At 35.6% G+C, this 22,893-nt stretch overlaps 1 protein-coding gene across 1 annotated transcript in view; it reads right to left on the bottom strand.

Annotated features, from left to right (window-relative positions):
- Positions 1-21,387, bottom strand: part of ADAM7 (ADAM metallopeptidase domain 7) — an 85,734-nt gene extending 64,347 nt beyond the window's left edge. Inside the window, exons 1-4 of the mRNA XM_032332059.1 lie at positions 21,303-21,387; positions 18,670-18,732; positions 17,577-17,680; positions 12,982-13,055 (exon numbers count right to left, since the gene is read on the bottom strand). Coding sequence (XP_032187950.1) covers positions 12,982-13,055; positions 17,577-17,680; positions 18,670-18,732; positions 21,303-21,387 — 326 coding nt within the window. The remainder of the gene's footprint in view (positions 1-12,981; positions 13,056-17,576; positions 17,681-18,669; positions 18,733-21,302) is intronic.
- Between the last annotated feature and the right edge of the window lie 1,506 nt (positions 21,388-22,893).

The raw sequence follows: 22,893 nt of genomic DNA, 5'->3' as shown, positions 1-22,893 counted from the left end.
CAACAGTGTTTAACTCATATTAAGAATTGAAACCAAATATATGATGAAAAATAATAATGCTCAACTAGCCATAATAAATTATTTAGAACTGACAAATCATAAAGATATAGTTTAAAAAGCTCTGTTTTGTAACGTTGTTCCTGATCTAAGAGTGACTTAACATTTCACTGACTACTTGAATGATGTAGGAGTAAACATACTAAAGGATTCTAATAAATTAGAGGGTAATAGTTGTTAAAGCCCACAGAGTTCAAGGTATCTCAGAAATAGATATATAGATACATAACAAACTATGTAGAGTTCTTGAACCTAACATTATTTCTTTCACCCCTTTGAAGTATACCAGGCCACTTTTTCGTCCTACCTCCAACATGATAAACTTACAGGACTTCAAAAACCAGCTCAAAACACACTTGCTAACTCCAGGTGTACCTTTCAATTCTTTTCTATATGTGTATTTCATACCTCCAAAAATCTCCATTTTCATGTGTACTACATTTTTATCCTACAATATAGAGTTCAGCAAACTTTTTCTGTAAACATCAAAATGGTAAATATTATAGGCTATGTGGGTCACATATGATCATTGTTACATGTTCTTTGTTTAGTTTGATTTTATTTTCATTCCAAATATTTTAAACTTTAAAATGACTCTTAGCTCAAGGAACATACATAGAGTATAGACCCAGATTGGTCCACCAGCTTTTCTTTGCCTTCCCCTAATATGTTATCATGTCTATGCTTGAGGCTACCTGTGAGCTGCTTTATGAAGGGACTGATTTCCTTTTTACTTGTGTCTTTTCAGTTCTCAAGACCATATTTCACACATTAAAGTATTCAATAAACAAGTGTTGTTAAGAATAAAATAACTGAATTGAAATTTGAGCTGTCACCCAAATGACAGAGTTTGCCATTTGAGTTCAACAAAGTTAATTCCCTGATAAAATAAAAGTATCAAACCTCTTCAGAGGAACAACAGAATCTAAAGTCTCTACCACATTTCATTCAAATTGTTCAGTACACAATCTAAATTTACTAGACATAGGAAGAAATAGGAAAATTTAAACTATTGTCAATAAAAAAGACAATCAATAAAAATCTACCTCAAGATAATACAGAGGATGAAATAGATGAGTTTATTAAGCAGGTACTCAACAATGTAAAAGAAAATATGCTTGAAATGCATGAAAAGAGTTGAAATGTCAGCACAAAAAATAGAAATTACTTTTTTAAAAAGCAAATTAAGAATTTTATAATTGAAAATACCATAAATAGATAATTTCATTGCATGGACATAAAATGGGAATTGATAAAGGAAAAAGTAATAAACTTGATGATTGATCAATAGAAATTATCCAACCTAAAGAAGATAGAGAAAGAAAAAAGAACAGAGTTTCAGGTGCATATAGGATAATATCAAAATGACTGAAATACTAATAATTTGACTGCTAGCAAGAGGAGAAAGTGTATGGCAGAAAAAAATGGTAATGACTGAAATTTTATCCAGTTTGGAGGAAGACATAAACTATAATTTAAAGAAGTTTAGTAAAACACAGGCAAGATAAGTTTGAAAAAGGGAGAAGATGTTTGCAAATTACACTACAGAGGGCTGATACCCAAGATCTATAAAGAACTTCTCAAACTCAACACCCCAAAAAACAGATAATCAAGTCAAAAAATGGACAGAAGACATGAACACTTCTCCAAAGAAGACATACAAATAGTTAACAAACACACGAAAAAATGTTCATCATCATTAGCCATCAGAGAAATTAAAATCAAAACTACACTGAGATACCATATTTCACCAGTTATAATGACAAAAACTAGCAAGGCAAGGAACAGCAAATGTTGGAGAGGATGTGGAGAAAGGGAAACCCTCTTACACTGTTGGTGGGAATGCAAGTTGGTACAACCACTTTGGAAAACAGTGTGGAAATTCCTCAAAAAATTAAAAATAGATCTACCCTATGACCTGGCAATTGCACTATTGGGTATTTGCCCCAAAGATACAGATGTAGTGAAAAGAAGGGCCATATGTATCCCAATGTTCATAGTACCAATTCCCACAATAGCCAAACCGTGGAAAGAGCTGAGATGTCCTTCAGTAGATGAATGGATAAGAAAGATGTGGTCCATATACACAATGAAATATTACTCAGCCATCAGAAAGGATGAATATCCAACTTTTGTATCAACATGGATGGGACTTGAGGAAATTATGCTGAATGAAATAAGTCAAGCAGAGAAAATCAATTGTCATATGGTTTCAGTGGAACATGAGGAATAAGATGGATTATGAGAAGGAAAGGAAAAATGAAGTGAAATCAGAGGCGGAGAAGAACCACGAGATACCGTGGACTCTGAGAAACAGAGGGTTTTAGAAGGGAGGGGATAGATGGATGGGTGGGCCTGGTGGTGGGTTTTAAGAAAGGCATGTATTGCATGGAACTCTGAGTGTTATATGTAAACAATGAATCTTGGAACACTACATCAGAAACTAATGTTGTACTCTGTGGTGACTAACATAACACAATAAAAAATTAAATTACATTAAATTTTAAAAATCACACCCATACCTATCATTGCCAAATTGAGGAGTATCAATTACTAAGACAAATCTTGAAAGCAGCAGGAGAATAACATAACACAAAGAGGGAAACAGAAATTCAAGTTGGCACTAACATTTCATTAGAAACTATAGGGGTCATGGGGTGCCTGGGTGGCTAAGTGGTTTAAATCCTCTGCATTCAGCTCAGGTCATGATCTCAATGTCCTGGGATCGAGCCCTGCATTGGCTCTCTGCTCAGCAGGGAGCCTGCACCCCCCCCACATCTCACTCTCTGCCTACTTGTGATCTCTGTCAAATAAATAAATAAAATCTTTTAAAAAAAGAAATAAACTACAAGGGCCAAAGGAAAGAAGAACAATGTCAGCATCTTTTGCCAAAAGAAATAAAAATTCTATCAATCCATAATTTTATACCCAGCAAAAATAATCTTCACAAGTGAACAAAAAGTAAAGATCATTTCAGATGAAAGAAAACCAAGGTAAATTTCTGCCAGAAATGGGTAAAGGAAGTCCTTCAGCCTGAAAGGATTGGAAGCAGATGGAAAATTGAATCTTTAAGAATAGAAGGATAGGAAATGGTAAACCATGCAGTAAATAAAAAAAAATTTTTCATTGAATTTCTTTAAGATACATATGACCATTTAAAGCCAAAATTGTTGCTATGAATTATGGAGTTACTAATGTATATAGAGGTATATATATGACAAGGTAATATAAAAGAGTTTAGTTGTAAATGGACTTATAGGATAGTGAAGATTTTACATTTTACATAAAATGATACAATAAGTAAAACTGTAATAAATTATTGTATTTCATGTACTGTAAATAAATAAAATAAATAAAAATATTTAAAACTATAAATAAATATTATAATCCCTAAACCAAAAGCTTAAACCTAAAGCAGAGAGATATTGCTAAAAAGCCAATAAATAGATAAAAAGCCAGTAGGTAAAGTAAAAACAAAGCAAACAAAATAAAAACCAAATAATCCAAAGAGTCAAAGAAGGTAAAAGAAATTAAAGAATTTTTAAAAATTCAAGGAAACAAATGAGAATGAAAACACACTGTTCAAAACTTTGGGATACAGCAAAGGTGGTCTTAAGAGGGAAGTACATAATAATACAAGCTTTTCTCAAAAAAATTAGAAAGTCTCAAATACACAAGCTACACTTACACCTAAAGGAGCTGAAGAAAGAAAAACAAAAACAATAACAAACAAACAAAAAAAAGCCTAAACCTAGCAGGAGAAGAGAAATAATAATAAAGGTAAGAGCATAAATCAATGAAATAGAAATGAAAAGAAGAGTAAAGCAGATCAATGAAATTAGAAGCTGGATCTTTGAAAGAATTAATAAGATTGATAAACTCCTAGCCGGACTTATTAAATAGAAAAGAAAAAGGGCCCAAATTAATATAATCATGAAAGAAAGAGGAATGATCATGATCAACACCAAGGAATTACAAACAATTTTAAGAACAAATTATGAGCAAATATATGCCAACAAATTAGGCAATCTGGAAGAAATGGATGTATTCCTAGAAACTTATAAACTACCAAAACTGAACCAGGAACAAATAGAAAACCTGAACAGACCCATAACTGGCAAGGAAATTAAAGCAATAATAAAAAAATCTACCCCAAAACAAGAGTTCAGGGCCAAATGTCTTCCCAGGAGAATTCCACCAAACATTTAAAGAAGAATTAATACCTATTCTTCTGAAGCTGTCTCAAAAAAATGGAAATGGAAGGAAATTTAAGCTCATTCTGTAAGTCCAGTATTACCTCGATCCCCAAACCAGACAAAAACCCCATCAAAAAGGAATATTACACACCAATATCCCTAATGAACATGGATGCCAAATTCTCACCAAGAACTAACCAGTAGGATCTAAATGTACATTAAAAGTATTACTCACCATGACCAAGTGGGATTTATTCCTGAGATGAACCACTCTTGAGTGGTTCAACATTTGCAAATTAATCAACATGATACATCATGTTAATAAAGGAAAGGACAAGAACCATATAATCCTCTCAATTGATGCCGAAAAAGCACTTGACAAAATACAGAATCTTTTCACAGTTAAAACTCTCCACAGTGTAGATACAGAGGGAGCATACCTCAATATCACAAAAGCCTTCTAAGAAAAGCCCACAAGGAATACAATTCTTACTGGGGAAAAACAGAGCATTTCCCCTAAGGTCAGGAACATGACAAGGATGCCCACTCTCACCACCATTGTTCAACATAGTACTAGAAGTCCTAGCCTCAGTAATCAGACAACAAAAAGAAATAAAAGGCATTCAAATTGGCCAAGAAGTCAAACTCTCACTCTTCGCAGATGATATGATACACTATGTGGAAAACCCAAAAGACTCTACCAAAAATTTGCTAGAACTCATAAAGGAATTCAACAACATGTTAGGATATAAAATCAATGCACAGAAAATTAGTTGCATTTCTGTACACTAACAATGAGACAGAAGAAAGAGAAATTAAGGAATTATCCCATTCATAATTGCACCAAAAAACACAAGATACCTAGGAATCAGCCTAACTAAAGAGGTAAAGGATCTGTACTCTAAAAATTACAGTACACTTATGAAAGACATCAAGGGAGACACAAAGATATGGGGAAAAAAAACTCCATGCTCATGGATTGGAAGAATAAATATTGTTAAAATGTCTAAGCTACCCAGAGCAATCTACACATTCAATGCAATCTCTATCAAAATACCATCAATATTTTTCACAGAGCTAGAACAAACAATTCTAAACTTTTGTGGAACCAGAAAAAGACTACAAATAGAGGAATGTTGAAAAGGAACACCAAAGCTGATGCCATAATAATGCTGGAGCTCAGGCTCTATTACAAAGCTGTAATCATCAAGACAGTATGGTACTGCTACAAAAACAGACACATAGATCAGTGGGACAGAATAGAGAACCCAGAAATGGACCTTCAACTCTGTGGTCAACTAATCTTCAACAAAGCAGAAAAGAATATCTAATGGAAAAATGACAGTCTCTTCAATAAATGGTTCTGGCAAAAATGGGCAACCACATACAGAAGGATCAAACTGGACCATTTTCTTACACCATGAACAAAGAAAAACTCAAAATGGATGAAAGATCTAAATGTGAAATGGGAGTCCATCAAAATCCTAAGGAGAACACAAGGAGCAACCTCTTCAACCTTGGCCACAGCAACTTCTTCTTAAACATGTCTCCAAAGGCAAGGGAAACAAAAGTAAAATTAAAGTATTGAGACTTCACCAGATAAAAAGCTTCTGCACAGCAAGAAAACAGTCAACAAAACTAAAAGGCATCCTACAGGATGGGAGAAGATATTTGCAAATGACATATCAGTTAAAGGGTTAGTATCCAAGATCTATAAATAACTTATCAAACTCAACACCCCCAAAACAAATAATCCAGTCAAGAAATGGGCAGAAAACATGATCAGATATTTCTCCAAAGAAGACATCCAAATGGCCAACAGACAAGAAAAATAATCCACATCACTTGGCATCAGGGAAATACAAATCAAAACTACAATGAGTTACCACCTTACACCAGAATGGCTAAAATTAACAAGACAGGAAACAACAAATGTTGGCGAGGGTGAGGAGAAAAGGGAACCTTTTTACACTGTTGGTGGGAATGCAAGCTGGTATAGCCACTCTAAAAAAACAGTATGGAGGTTTCTCAAAAAGTTAAATATAGGGTTACTTACAACCCAGAAATTGCACTACTAGGAATTTACCCCCCCCAAAGATACAAAGGTAGTGATCCAGAGGGCCACCCTCACCTCAGTATCATAGTAGCAATGTCCACAATAGCCAAGCTGTGGAAACAGTGGAGATGTCCGTTGACAGATGCATAGAATGGATAAGGAAGATGTGGTAGAGATAGATATAGATAGATCGATAGATATAGATAGATAATATAGATTAGATATAAATATAGATATAGATAGATATAGATGGAACTGGACAGTATTATCCTGAGTGAAATAAGTCAATCAGTAGAAGACAACTATCATATGGCTTTACTCATGTGCTGAACATAAGGAATAGTGCAGAGGACAATAGGGGAAGGGAGGGAAAACTGAATGGGAAGAAATCAGAGAGGGAGACAGACCTCAAGAGACTTTGGACCCGGAGAGACAAATTGAGGATTGGGGATATGGAAGTAGGTGGGAGGCTGGGTTAACTTGGTGATAGGCATTAAAGAGGGCACGTGATATGATGAGCACTTGGTGATATACTTAGCTAATGAATCATGGAAAATTTCTGTTCATTAACCATATGATATGAAAACATCTGAATAAATAATATTCACAGATTTGGGAGGCTCCATGGCATGCACTAAATTCACTTACTTCATGTTGCTAAGGAGACAGGGTAATGTTGGACATGAGAGGTATCAATGTCAGAACAAACTGCTTCGTATGTCTATAATTCTATAATATATGACTCCCAGCTGATTAACAGGATTAAACAACAGCTAATATAATAAGATTGGCTACTTGAGGCATAAGCATCATGGGGCAATTTCAAGAGCAGGTAGATCTGAGTTATAGGGAATCAGCACCATTGTGATCCTGACAGTTTTTACTTCAGTGAACCTATGATTCTTCCTAAGTAAAACAGAAGTAAAACAACATCTGCTTTGTGTAGGTATTGTGGGAATTGAGAGAGAACTTTGAGGAAAGGCACATAGAAATTATTCAATAGATGTTAGTCTTATTCCATCCTGAGAATGTATGCAGTCTGAATAAATTACCTAATGATCTATTATCTATTAATAGGTAATAATAATTATCTAGTATCTAACATTCAACAATATAATAATAATAATTATCTATTATCTATAATCTAATAATTGTGTTATTAGATTAATTGTATTTCTGCATCTTTGCCACCAGGCAACTCCAGAGTAGAAGAAAGGATGTTTCTTTCTTTGTTTTATATTTTTTGGTTGCTGTTTTTAGCTTATAGGCCAGAGTCTCAATTCTTCAATATTCTTCCACTTTTTTTAGCATTTGACAATTCTTCTCAATTTTAATGTTCAGGGCTGGGATGCAGGACTATTGTGTGTAGGAATGGCCCAAAGAAAAGCAATGGAAATTCAGCAAAAACAAAACAGAGGTTGTGGAGAAAGCTAATGAAGAAATTAAAGGCATTAGAATTACCCAGCTGACACAAGGTAGCTTGATGAGGTAAATTCTTCCTCATTTTTAGTTTATTCTCCAACAGAGCTTGGTTTGATTTCTATTTTAAACAACTTAGCAGTCATTCTAAAAGCCATATTTCCTTTGTTCTACTGACTCACAAAGAAGTAACATATTAACTTTCTTCTTAGAGTTAGTACATGAAGCTCAAGGGCTCTAAGTACCCCAAGCAGAGGGTAACTCAGGACTGAAGGGTAGTGTCTATAATTGTTGTTGTTGTTGTTGTTTTTTTTTTAAAGATTTTATTTATTTATTTTTCAGAGAGAGAGAGAGGGAGAGAGAGCAAGCGAGCACAGGCAGAGGCAGAGGGAGAAGCAGGCTCCCCGCCAAGCAAGGAGCCGGATGTGGGACTCGATCCCAGGACACTGGGATCATGACCTGAGCCGAAGGCAGCCACTCAACCAACTGAGCCACTATAATTGTTGTTAAGATACTGATATGTAATTTTTAAAAATTTTCATTATTAACACATAATATATTGGAGGAAGGAGTCAAGATGGCAGAGAAGTAGCAGGCTGAGACGATCAGGTAGCAGGAGGTCAGCTAGATAGCTTATCAAACCATTCTGAACACCTACAAATCCAACAGGATATTGAAGAGAAGAGCAGCAATTCTAGAAACAGGAAACTGATCACTTTCTGAAAGGTAGGACCAGTGGAGAAGTAAATCCAAAGCAACGCAAAGATAGACCACGGCAGGAGGGGGCCAGCTGCCGGCAAGCAGCGGAACAATGGAGCACAAAATCAGAACTTTTAAAAGTCTGTTCCACTGAAGGACATTGATCCAGAGGCTAAGCCAGGGTGAATCCCATGTAGGGACAGAATGGCCTCAGGTCCCACAGGGTCACAGAAGGATCAGGGGTGTCTGAGTGTTGCAGAGCTCACAGATATTAGAGCAGTGAAGCTGACTACGGAAACGGAGCCAAGGAGTGAGCTCTCAACTCAGGCTTACCTTAAGTTGTGATCCATGGCACAGGCCACTGCTCTGGGAGCAGGGACCCCAAGATCCAGGGAGACCCCCCTGGAAGAGTGCAGTGATCTATGGGATTTGGAGACTCTAGGCGGGGCTGCATTCCAGAGACCAAGATGCTTGCTCACAGGCTGGGTGAGCTTGGAGCACAGTCAGAGGTCAGGGAGATGGGAGTGATTGAGCACTTTTCTCCTAGGGTGCCCTGAGCTCTCGGCTCCTCCAGGCCAGAGACTGGGAGGCCACCATTTTCATTCCCATCCTCCAGAACTCTACAGAAAGTGTTCAGGGAACAAAAGCTCACGAAAGCGAACCTGAGCAGGTTACTTAGCATGACCCTGGTAAGGATGATGCAATCACGCTTCAGGCAAAGACACTTGAGAATCGCTACAACGGGCCACTCCTGCAGAAGATCAACAAGAAATCCTGCCAAGATCAATTTCACTTACCAGGGAGAACACTGGAATTCCAGAGGAGGAGAAAGCAAATCATGGAATTCATGGCTTTCTCCCCATGATTCTTTATTCTTGCAAAGTTAATTAATTTTTTTTTAATTTTATTTTTTCTTCTGCCCATTTTTTTTAACTTTTACCTTTTTCTGTTAACATTTTTAACTAGCTTATCTTAACAATACCTTTCATTAAAAAAAATATTTTTTGAACCTTCATTATTATAGTCATATTTTGTATCTAACTTTATTTTTTGTATACACATAGGGTTTTTTCTTCTAAAAAAATTAGGGATACAACTTCTAATACATCAAAATATACCCTAAATCTAGCACAGGACTTTGTTCTAGTCTCCAGCCTGTGCAAATTCTCTCCACTTTTTCTTTATTCTCCCAACCAACTTACCTTATCAATGCTTTTTTTAGAAATTGAAAAAAAAATTTCATCTTTATAGTCATATTCCATCCCTTCATTATGTTTACCCTTACATATGTTTTTCATTCTTTAAAATTTTGGGAGGTAGTTTCTTCTAACAGACCAAAATACTCCCAAAATTAAGTGGGTGACCTTTTCTATTCACCAGTCTAATATATATATGTATTTTTTTCTTTTTTATATTTTTCTTCTTTTTTCTTTTCTTTTCTTTCTTTTTTCTTTTTTTTTTTTTGAACTTCTCTTTACACCTTCTCTTCCCCCCATGATCTAGGGTCTCTTTTGATTTGGTTAAAGCACATTCTCCTAGGGTCTTTGCCACCCTTTTAGTATTTATTCACTCCTTCATATATTCCTATCTGCATAAAATGACAAGGTGGAAAAACTCACCACAGAAAAAAGAACAAGAGACAGTACTGAAGGCTAGGGACTAATCAATACAGACATTGGTAAAACGTCAGATCTAGAGTTCAGAATGATGATTCTCAAGGCACTAGCCAGGCTCGAAAAGGCATGGAAGATATCAGAGAAACCCTGTCTGGAGAAATAAAAGCCCTTTCTGGAGAAATAAAAGAACTAAAATCTAACCAAGTTGAAATAAAAAAAGCTATTAATGAGGTGCAATAAAAAATGGAGACTCTTACTTGTGGATAAATGAGGCAGAAGAGAGAATTAGTGATATAGAAGACAAAATGACAGAGAATAAAGAAGCTGAGCAAAAGAGGGACAGACAACTACTGGATTATGAGGGAAGAATTCAAGAGATAAGTGATACCGTAAGATGAAACAACATTAGAATAATTGGGATTGGAGCAAATTATTGTAGAGAATTTCCCTAATATGTCAAAGGGAACAAGCATCAAAATCCAGGAGGTGCAGAGAACCCCCTCAAAATCAACAAGAATAGGTCCACACCCTGTAATCTAACAGTAAAATTTACAAGTCTTAGTGACAAAGAGAAAATCCTGAAAGCAGCCCGGGACAAGAAGTCTGTAACATACAATAGTAAAAATATTATATTGGCAGTAGACTTATCCACAGAGGCCTGGCAGGCCAGAAAGAACAGGCATGATATATTCAGAGCACTAAATGAGAAAAACATGCAGCCAAAAATACTATATCCAGCTAGGCTATCATTGAAAATAGAAGGAGAGATAAAAAGCTCCCAGGACAAACAAAAACTAAAAGAATTTGTAAACACCAAACCACCTCTACCAGAAATATTGAAAGTGGTCCTCTAAGCAGAGATCCTAAAAGTAGTAGATCAGAAAGGAACAGAGACAATATACAGTAGTAGTTACCTTACAGGCAATACAATGGCACTAAATTCATATCTCTCAACAGTTACCTTGAATGTAAATGGGCTAAATGCCCCAATCAAAAGACACAGAGTATCAGAATAGATAAAAAAAACAGAACCCATTAATATGCTGTCTGCAAGAAACTCATTTTAGACCCAAAGGCACCTCCAGATTTAAAGTAAGGGGGTGGAAAACAATTTACCATGCTAATGGACATCAAAAGAAAGCTGGGATGGCAATCTTTATATCAGATCAATTAGATTTCAAGCCAAAGACTATAATAAGAGATGAGGAAGAACACTATATAATACCCAAAGGGTCTGTCCAACAAGAAAACCTAACAATTTTAAATATCTATGCACCTAACATGGGAGCAGCCAACTATATAAACCAATTAATGACAAAATCAAAGAAACACATCGACAATAATAGTAGGGGACTTTAACACTGAAATGGACAGATCATACAAGCAAAAGATCAACAAGGAAATAAAGGTCCTAAATGACAGACTGAACCAGATGGACATCACAGATATATTCAGAACATTCCATCCCAAAGCAACAGTGCACATGGCACATTCTCCAGAATAGATCACATCCTGGGTCATAAATCAGGTCTCAGCCAGTATCAAAAGACTGGGATGATTCCCTGCATATTTTAAGACAACAATGCTCTGAAGCTAGAACTCAATCACAAGATGATATTTGGAAAGAACCCAAATACATGGAGACTAAAGAGCATTCTTCTAAAGAATGAATGGGCCAACCAAGAAATTAAAGAAGAATTTAAAAAATCCATGGAAACAAATGATTCAAAAATCATTTTTTGATTTTTTTGAACCAAAAATGGTTCAAAATCTGTGGGACACAGCAAAGGCAGTCCTGAGAGGAAAATATAAAGCTATACAAGCTTTTCTCAAGAAACAAGAAAGGTCTCAAATACACAACCTAACCCAACACCTAAAGGAGCTGGAGAAAGAACAACAAAGAAAGCCTAAACCCAGCAGGAGAAGAGGAATAATAAAGATCAGAGCAGAAATCAATGAAATAGAAACAAACAAACAAAAAAACAAAAAAAACCAAAACCAAAAAAAAAAAACAAACGAAAATCAAAAACCAATAGAACAAATCAAAGAAACTAGGAGATGGTTCTTTGAAAGAACTGATAATATTGATAAACCCCTGGCCAGACTTATCAAAAAGAAAAGAGAAAAGACCCAAATAAATAAAATCATTAATGAAAGAGGAGAGATCACAACCAACACCAAAGTAATACAAACAATTCTAGGAAACCATAAGAGACTCTTATCTCACAGAACAAACTGAGGGTTGCTGGGGGGAGGAGGGTAGGAAGAGGGTGGTGAGGTTATGGACATTGGGGAGGGTATGTGCTATGGTGAGTGCTATGAAGTGTGTAAACCTGGCAATTCACAGATCTGTACCCCTGGGGCTAGTAATATATTATATGTTAATAAAAATTTAAAAATTAAAAAAACATATAATGTATTATTTGTTTCAGGAATACAGGTCTGTGATTCATCAGTCTTACACTATTCATAGTGCTCACCATAGCACATACCCTCCCCAGTGTTTAGCACCCAGCCACCACATCCGTCCCACCTTCCTTCACTTAAGCAACCCTCAGTTTGTTTACTGAGATTAAGAGTCTCTTATGGTTTGTCTCCCTCAATGTCTGGTTTCATCTTGTTTCATTTTTCTCCCCTTTGCCCTTTGAGTCTCTGCCTTGTTTCTCAAATTCCACTTATTAGTGAAATCATATGATAATTGTCCTTCTCTGATTGACTTATTTCACTTAGTGTAATACCCTCTAGTTCCATCCATGTCATTGCAAATGCAAGATTTTATTTTTGATGGCTACATAATATTCCATTGTATAGACAAGTAGGAATTCAGCTATAAATAGGTAACAATAACATGATGAATTCATTTCATTGACAATTTTTACAAAAACTGGAATACTACAGACCAATAAATCTATAAGATATTGAATTATAATAAACTTACCTTGATCTTAAAAGGTGAAGTATTAAGGTTTTTCTAGTTAGCTTTAGTTCATACAACAATTCTTCATCTGTTTCCTGCAAAACAGTATCCATCATGTGACTTAAATGTGTGCTCATTTAGTGTGTATTAGGGTGGGGAGTGGAGTGGGTACAGGGGGAAATTAGACTTTATCAGTCTACCCAGCAGTCCAGTGGTCTGGCTAGGCAAAATGATAAATATAGGTTAGGCTGAATTTATGAGGGTAATATATGGAGGATTTTGCTTGTAAGCTACTTTTTAATTAAAATTTTTGATGGGAATTTTTTCTAGTTATAAAAAGAAATTAAAATATATATATTCTCTCCTTGTCCAGAGATAACAAGTCATATGTCCTTGCCATTCCACCCTTGCCCACACAGTTTGTGGTGTACCATTTTATAGTCTACTTTCTCACACAGAAGTAAATTATGACCATGGCCATTTTCTTATTTCAATAAAAGTTCCTTTGTAGTATATATTTTATGGCTGAAAGTCACAATGTGAATTTATTTAACCAATATCCAGATCAGAAATTTCAATTGGGGTATTTGCTATAGTTAGACATCATTTCTTGGTTGGCAACATGGAAAAAATATTTAATAAATGCTGCAAGATAACCCTGAAGAAGGGAAGCACAAAATTAGAATTTCACTAGAAATTTATAGTGGTTCTTATATTCTTGCTTTAGATATTAACATTAATAAAATGATAACTTATTGTTACAAACTTTTCTTTAATGACCATCAGAAGTGATATTTTTCTTCTGTTTGGTTCATTTTGTTGTTTACATATTTGTATATGAATTCCTAACTTATATCCTTTAAATATTTTCTTTTGTTATATTTTATTACCTTCTGATTATATTTATAATTTAAGTATGCACAGTTACTAGTTATTTATCTAGCACATTTCTTCAGTTTATTGTTCACCCATGTATTCAATAGCTGTTATTTCAGGCACAGTGATAATATAGAAAATACAATTTTGCACAAGATAGAGGTCACTGCCCTTACGAAAACCACAGCTTGGCAAAGAAGAAAATAAAAAAAACGTAATTGAAGATTACAAACATCATAATAGGGGCTCCTGGGTGGCTCAGATGGTTAACTGTCTGCTTTCAGCTCAGGTCATGATCCTGGGGTCTTGGAATTGAGTACCGCATCATGCTCCCTGCTAAGTGGGGAGCCTGCTTCTCCCTCTGCCTTTCTTTCTCTTTCTCTCTGTCTCTCAAGAATAAAAAAAATAAAATCTTTAAAAAAATAAACATCATAATAGGAGAAATGCAATGACTACGTTAGGAAGGAATAGGAGGCAAAGAACACAGCAAGCAAAGGTCCTGAGGTAGGAAGGAGCTTGACATATTGAGAAGCTCAGAAAAATTCAAGGAGGCTGGAGAATCAAGTGTAAATTGAATAAATATGAAAAATGAAAAGGTAGGAAGGAGCCAAATCATGTACAGACCAGTTAGTCACTCAAGAAGATTTGGACTTCATCCTAAGAGCAAAGAGAAGAAAAAGGTTTAGGCAAAAAAAACAGAAGTAGGTACAGTATTTTTAGATGGCTTACCTATTACAGATCAATGTATCAGCAAAAATCACAACTGCAGGCAGGAAAAACATTTAAAGACTGTTGATGGGATATAAGTCACTTGGGCGAGGGAGTGGAAGCAGGGAAAGGGGAGAGTAGAAAATTTCAAAGGATATTTACATTTTAGAATTCACAAAATTTAATGATTTTTTTTTGATTGGGGAGACAAAAGAGAGGAGTAAAGACTTCCCTTAGGTGGTGCCTGAGAGGTTCAGTTGGTTCAGTGTCCCACTGTTGACTTTGCTTAGGTCATGATCTCAACTTGCGAGACTGAGCCCTACGTGTGGCTCTGCACCAGATATGGAGCCTGCTTAGCATTCTCTCTCTCCCTCTCTGCCCCCATCATTCTCTTCCCCCCCTCCAAGAATAATAATATAACAGTAATAATTTGCTCTGTCTTCTGGTTTGTTTAAACTATGCTATTGAAAGGAGGGTCTTCTGAAGGGAGGCAACTTTGAGGAAGGGAGAGGGGAGTTGTGTGTTTGTTGAATGTGAGTTGTGCATCGATTTGGGCATTTTTTGGACTGAAAGTTTAACATAAAATTGAGACTTCATTATAAACACATAAATCACAGGGGGAAGGCAAGAACCTAGGTGCTTACTTAGATCAAAAGGGTTGACTTCTGTTTACAACATGATGAACTATACTTGCTGTTGTGTGTGAATAACAGTGGTATAATGGGACCTTGTAAAATTTGAATGTGTGATTATGGGTTTCCTATTTGTTAATATTCAGACGCAGTTGTTAATATTGTCAAACGTGACATTCTTGTTAATCTTGTCATTAATATTATTTGTATATAAACAGAATTTTTAACTTTGTGTTTTATTTTAGAATTTTATTTAATTTTAAAATTGTTTTTATTTAGAATCATTTTAGAGTTAAAGAAAAGTTGGAAAGATAATACAGAGAATTCCCATGTATTCCACAACTCAGGGTTCCATATTGTTAACATCATACATTACTATAGTGTACTTGTCACAACTCATGATTCAAGACGGACATTAGCAATTAAATTATATACTTATCCAGATTTTCTTTGTTTTTGTCTAATGTCCTTTCACTGTCTTAGGATCCTGTCCAGGAAACACATTGCATTCAGTTGTCATGCCTCCTGTCTTGACTCTCTACACTATGGCAGCTTCTCTGACTTTCCTTATTTTTTGACAACCTTGACAGTTTTGAGGGGTACTGATTAAGTATTTTATAGATTGCTCCTTAACTAAGTTTTTTTTTCCCCATATGTTTCTAATTCCCAGCCTGGAATTACAGGGATTTGAGAGAAAACAACAAAATAAGGTGCCATTTTCACACATCATATTAAGAGTACATACTATCAATATGACTTATTACTGAATATGATTACTGGTTACCTTGATCACCTGGCTGAGGTAACATGTCTGCCTTTCTCCTCTGTAAGTTTACACTCTTCTCCATTTTACTGGTTCCCTCTTCCATATTCTAATCTTTGGAAGGGTCTACGCACAGGCCATGCTTAAAGGGTGGGGAGTTATTCTTCACCTCCTAGGAAGGAGACTGTCTACATCAATTTTTAAATTCTTGTGTGTGGAGGATTTGTCTATTCTTTCCTATTTATTTATTTAATTATTTATTTATACCACTATGACTTCATAGGTATTAACTTATATTTTATTATAGCCCAAAACTACATTAATAATTTTGTCCTCAAATTTATCCTTCTTTGGCTATTGGGAGCTCCTTCATTTGGCTCCTATGTTCTTTTGACATCCTCCCATCAATGCAAGTTTGGGTTGTTTGCTTGCTTGAGAACTTCCTTACTTTCTGGTATAAAAGATACTCCAAGACATCTTGTATATTTCCTGCCCCAGACCAGTATCCTTTTGTATATTCATAATGAGATTGATGTCTTGATTTGCACAATGGTGACAGAGGGCTGGTTTGGCCCTCCTCGATGAGTACCAAACTTCAACCAATGAAAGTTTTTTTTTTAATTGAAGTATACTTAACATGCAATATTATATGAATACAAGGTTTAAGAAGTAATTAAGGATAAAGGAATTAGAGATCAAGAGAAAACATTTTTTTGCAAGGAGATTACTACAGAAAAATAGACATTATCTCCAAATGGCAGCAGATGAAGAGTTGCTTTTTCATTATGTTAAGCTATGGGAAAGACATCTCAGTGGGAACATTTGGAAAGCTGAAATGCATCTTGCTGTGACTGAGGAACCTAACAAATGAGAACCTGGAAGGCTTGTCTCTTCTGGTGGTGAAGGAAAGAAAAGTAGTTGCATTGGGTAAAGTTTGCCCTCTCAAAAAGTATTGGGGCAAAGTGGCAGTCGGTATTCTCGATGGATGAAGTTAGAAAGCTCAGGCCCACAAAGCAAGTGCCTGGTAATAAATATCTAAGAACAGTCCTTGAATGTCTTCTATAGTAATGGGATTGAGAATGACCTTACTTTGAAGCTTGTTTCTTGTTATATGTATTACATGTTGTCTGCATAAACATTTGTTTCTTTTGAAAATAAAATTATAAATATTTGCATTTTAACACTTGAATAAACACTCTTCTAAGTGACAGGCCAGATGTGTTCCCATGAAAGTTGCCCAACTTTGCTGCCGAATCTGTAAGGCAAGTAAACCTGCATATTACATCACTGGGAAAGAAAAATACTCAGAGATTATATTCCATAGGCGCCAGCTCAGAACAAATAAGGTTGCCTTAAATCAGCCCAGAAAGCTGTTAGTGGAAATCCTCACATAAACTGGAAAATTTTATATGAAACTCTCTAAAATCCAAATTTTACTCCATCTTGTTTCCTAATCCATCAAAAGTTTGCTGCCTCCCCAACCTGCCCCCTGACCAACCCAAGCGCATGCTGTAAAGAGTGAGAGTTCTCAGAAAATTCGATACTCCTCTCTTGTTTGCTTCTGATTGGAGCCAGATGTTGCTTTCTGCCTATCCTGTGAAAGTAATAAATCAACTTTATTAAATCAAAGTGTGTACCTGTATGTCATAATCATGCATGTGCCAAACATCTCGCTTTTGCCTCAGGGGAAGCCTTTTAGGATAGACCACTTCTTGACCTTCTACTCCAAGGATTGCCTTTTCTACAAGGAAACATTTAAGGGGGAAAATACATCTGGCATTAACATTCACACACTGTAACTGGATAAAAATTATTCTCATAGAGTTGACTTGCTCTCAATTAGCAGCCATGTACAACATCACTATGAAGGAGCAACCCTACGTAACAGGTAAGGAAAGTGAGACTGATATTTCCAAATTAGGAAAATGTAAGCAAAATTGGAGAACAAGCCAAAAAAAATTAGGTCTTAAAGCGTCTTCCATCTTTGACTTTGTTCTGCATTTACCACCTTCATCTTAATCTCCTCATGCCTGTTTCTGGATTCTGCCACCTGTCAAAGCTTTCACTGGAAGGGATTGTTTCAGTAGAAATTACCCATTTTATCTCCCAGGTACATTTGTATTTGAAATCTTAATTCTCCTAGCTGAATGCAAGTCTCTCCCTTGTTATTAGAATTTAGGTACTCTTGAATCAGTGCTAAGTAGTTTTCACAAGTGGTGGTCCTCTGGCCATGAGGCCTGACTACCTCACTGGAGAATGATATAGAAGAAAGACCACATGATTTTAGAATCTGCTATTATTTGAGTCAAAGTTTTACCAGTTTATTATCAGTATGTCCATTAATACCATATCTATTCTCTCTGATCTATAGATATTATTCTCAGTCGCTTTATCTATAAAGTAGAGATAATAACTTATCCTTGTACACACGTACACAGAAGTAAATGGCTAGCGCAGTGTTTCTACTCTGCAGATATTCAGAAATGCCCACTCCTTCCTCCTTCTCACCATAAATCAGAGTATGACCGCTAAAGTATTTCATAGAATCATAGAATCTCAATCTTAGCCATAACTAATCCAAGTCCTATGTTATGTCCTCAGCAAAATCATCAATGGGTTTTAACGTTGTTGTTTTTTTTTTTTAAATCATTTATCACTTAAACTTTGTGACTAAAGAGACATTACCTCATAGCCTAGTAAGAAAACCCTGATAAAAAGATTAAGACATACCTTTAATCTGAGAAACGAGTGTGATCATGAAAAGCAAACTCCTGGGAAACATGCTGCACAATTCTGGTGGGAGAAGGGATACAGGTGCTTGAGAAAAGATGTGTGTGGCTCCCTGCCCTTGCTTCCACAACAGGGTTAAAGAACCCAACAGATAGGTAGGCAGTTTTGATCCAGCACGAGGAAGTGTTCCTTGCTTGTGTTGCATCATTTGTGAGGTGCTTGAGGCTAAAACCTGAAGGGTGGACATCCTGTACTAATTAAAGGCATCACTGATGTGCTGTGTTGGAGGTGGTTAGGCAGAGATCCCTACTTCGTGCCTGATACGAATATAATTCTAGGTGTACTAAAAATTCAGAAGTGAAAAAATCATGTATATCTTAGAAAAAATATTGAAGAAGTTTATAGAATCTTTGGTTGAGGAAAGTGCATGTGAAGAATGCCAAGTGTAGAAACAATAACAGAAAATTTGGTAAAAAGTAGATAGAAATACTGAGAACTTATTTTTTCCTAGCTAAATAAAAGCCTGTGCCCTGTGGGGCAGAGACATTATGGCCTTTCAAAAGCCATAAAAACACACAATAGTCACCCATATTCCATCTGCACCCTCCACACCCACCCTGATTAAAGAACCCAGAGTCCTGAACCGGGAAAATCACTCGATTTCCTCCCAAAGTTTTATTGAGCTCTAACTGACATAATGCTCTGTGTAAGTTTAAGGTGAGTGGCATGGTGACTTAACTTACTCATAACATTAAGTCATATCACAGTAAGTTTAGTTAAAAATCCATCATCTCCTACAGATACAAAAAAAAAAAAGAAGAAAAAGAAAATGATCTTCTTTGTGATGAGAACTCTTAGGATCTACTCTCTTAATTTTTAAATATATCATACAGCTGTGTTCACTATAATTATCATGTTTTACATTATATACCTAGTATGTATTTATCTTATCTTTATCTTGTAAACTATAAGTTTGCATCTTCAGGCCACCTTATTTATGAAAACATATTTATGCCATAAATCACATATAAATTTAAATTAAAAGACAAACTCCAGAAATGTATGCAACATATATAATAAAAGGGAAAAGTAACTATTCCTATAATACAGAACTCTTTCAAATCAACACAAAAAATAAAACATTAACAGGCAAATGTGAAAAGGACCTGTAAAATCCCATCTGTATGTCTGGGATCTCTTTTTATTTTAGAAGAGCTCTCCCTTTGCCAATATAATCCCTTGTCTGTGTTTAGTATTCTCTTTTCGCCCCCTATCTCACATTATTGTTTATCCCTCTAGTAGTCTCATTAACTGAAAAAAAAAAACTATGACTAGAAGCTTTCTTTTTATATTTAAATAAATTCAAGTGTCCCCCTTTCCAAAAATCCTACCCTCTCTACTACATTCCACAGTATTTCAATACTATATTCCACAGGCCCTTGCCATCACCTTATTTTTCGTTGCCTTCTCAGTTAAACTTTTCACAAAGTTCATCTTTACTTCTTGTGGCAATTTTCTCCCCTCCAGCTCACCCTGACACGTTGTACTCTGGCATCTGCCTCCATTATTCTGTTGATATAACTGACTAATGTTGCCAATAATTTCACAATTTCTACATCCAATTGATATTTTGTTTCTTTATGTTGTTTGCTCTCTTAACAACATTTGGCACTGTTGACCATAACTTCCCCCCTGAAATATCCTATTTATCTCTCTTGACAGTCTTCCTAACATCTTCCTAGCTCTCTGGCTACTTGTGGGCATATATTCTTTTATCCAACCTTTAAATTTTAAAGTTCCTCTAGATATTATCCTATACCTATGCTTGTTGCAAGTCCATCTCATCTTCAGTTATGGGTTCATTATCATCTCTCTACTATGCCTCACATTTATACTTCTAGCCACCTGAGTTATGGACCTTTACAGCCAACTCTCTACTCAACATCCTCATTGGGAAGGCTCAAAGCCCCTGCAAACTCAAGAAGTTGCAAAACTTGTTCTCTGTCTTTATTAATGATGTCAATATCCATTCCACATTGCAAGCCTGAAACCCAGTAGTCGACATCAATATCCCTCATAATCAACCCATCACTATGTTTATATTACCTTCTAAAAAATACCCTGGCCTCTTTTCTCCAGATTTTATGCCTCCATCTTGATAAGTCCAAGTTCTATCAACTTTCTTTAGCTATACTCCAAGTCTGATCTTTTCAAAGTACAAACCTGATCATGTCATGTGCCTATTGAAAATGCTTCAACAGTTTGTCATTGGTGTTAAGATTAAGATTTATTTGGCTTTAAAACCTCAAAAGATAAATTGCCTGCTGGTTTTTAACTCTGTGACTTTGGGCAAAGTATCAAATATTTCTGTACTTCTGTTTCCTCATCTATAAAATGGACATTGGGCATGATAACATGTATTACATAGGGATAGTATGAGTATTAAATTACTCTGTGCTGAAAGGCAATGTTACATTACATGCTTCATTTACTCATCAATTCTCTTAGTTGACTATTTCATATTCTCTTTTCTCTCCTCGAGTCTCAAATCTCCCTATATTTACTCTTAATTGATCACCATGCTTTCTACTTTATTGAGAAACAGAGAAATCACCAAAAGAAAGAAATCTCACCTTCTCCCATGATCACATCTACCACACTACCAAGATGTGTGCCAATACACCAGTTCTTCCCTGTTTCTATGGGTGGACTGCTCATGCCTATAAGGTCTAGCCACCATTAATATACTGGATTCCATTCCTTCTTCACCCTCCAATGTCATCACTCTGGCAATTGTTCTCTTTCATTACTCCATCATCTGAATTGTATATTTGCAAACATGCTGTCATTTTTGTCCACCTTTTTAAAAAGTACCTCTCCTTTTACATCACAGTCTCCTCCATCCAGCTACTGTCCCATTCTTGACTTCTTTTTATAGCACACTTCTTGAGAGATGAGTGTACAGTTTATCTTCAGTTCCTCTCTCCCCATTTGCTCTTAAAACTGCCTCAATCAGACTTCTATCCTTCACTCAACAAAACACTTCCCCTCACTGCTACTGATGAGCTGCACCTTGCCAAATCCAGTGGTCAATTTTCATTTCTTACTAACTTAAACTTTTAGTAGCATTTGACACAATCACATCAATCTTTTGAAGAGTTTAGTCCATAATATACCATGGATCAACTCTGTGTTTATTCAGTGCTGCTTCTTAGTTGCTTTTGTTGGATCCTTATTCTGTTTCCAGTGTTTAAATATTCCAGATCCCCAGCACTCAACTCTTAGCACTTGCCTCTGTAGATAGTTACTAACTCCAAAGCTCTATAGAAAGCTCAAGACAAAAGCTTCAAGACCAAAACCCCTCAGATTACTTAGCTAGGCCCCTGGCAAGGGTGGTGCAATTCTGCCTCAGGCAAAGACATTTGAGAATCACAGTAATAGGCAACAGGCCCCTACTCCAGAAGATCAGCAAGAACATCCAGCCAAGACCAAGTTCACTGATCAATGAGAACTGCAGAACTCCAGAGCTAGGGACAAGCAACACATAGAATTCATGGCTTTTCCCCCATGATCCTTTAGTCTTTCAAAGCTAAATGTTCTTAATTTTATTTTTTTCTTATTCCATTTTTAAAATTTTTCTCTTTCCTATTTTAATGCTTTTTAACTATTTTATCTTGTCAATACCTTTTAAAAAATCTTTTTAAATTTTCATTATTATAGTCATATTTTATCCCTTCAATGTATTTAACTTTATTTCTTGTATACATATAAGTTATTTTTTCTTTAAAATTTTGGGATACAATTTCTTCTAATAGATCAAAACGTACCCTAAATCTAGTGCATAGCTTTGTTCTAGTCTCAGCATGATCACATTCCTTACTCTTTTTACCTTTTTTTCCAATCAACTTCTTATCAATCCTTTTTCAGAATCTTTTAAAATTTTCATCTTTACAGTCATATTCCAACCCTTCATCATGTTTACCCTTATTTTGTGTGTGTGTGTGTGTGTGTATATATATATATATATATATATATATATATATATATATATATATGTTTTTCTTTCTTTAAAATTTTGGGAGATAGTTTCTTCTAACAGACCAAAATACACCCCAAATCAAGTGTGTGTCTCTGTTTTATTCACCAGTCTAATATATATATATATATATTTCATTTTTCTTTTTCCCCCCCTTTTCTTCTCCCCCTGGTTTTGGGTCTCTTCTG

Source organism: Mustela erminea, chromosome 2 (genome assembly GCF_009829155.1).
Source record: "Mustela erminea isolate mMusErm1 chromosome 2, mMusErm1.Pri, whole genome shotgun sequence".
Taxonomy (NCBI): domain Eukaryota; kingdom Metazoa; phylum Chordata; class Mammalia; order Carnivora; family Mustelidae; genus Mustela; species Mustela erminea.
Note: the sequence above shows the minus strand (reverse complement) of the source record. Positions and strands in the feature narration are given on the sequence as shown.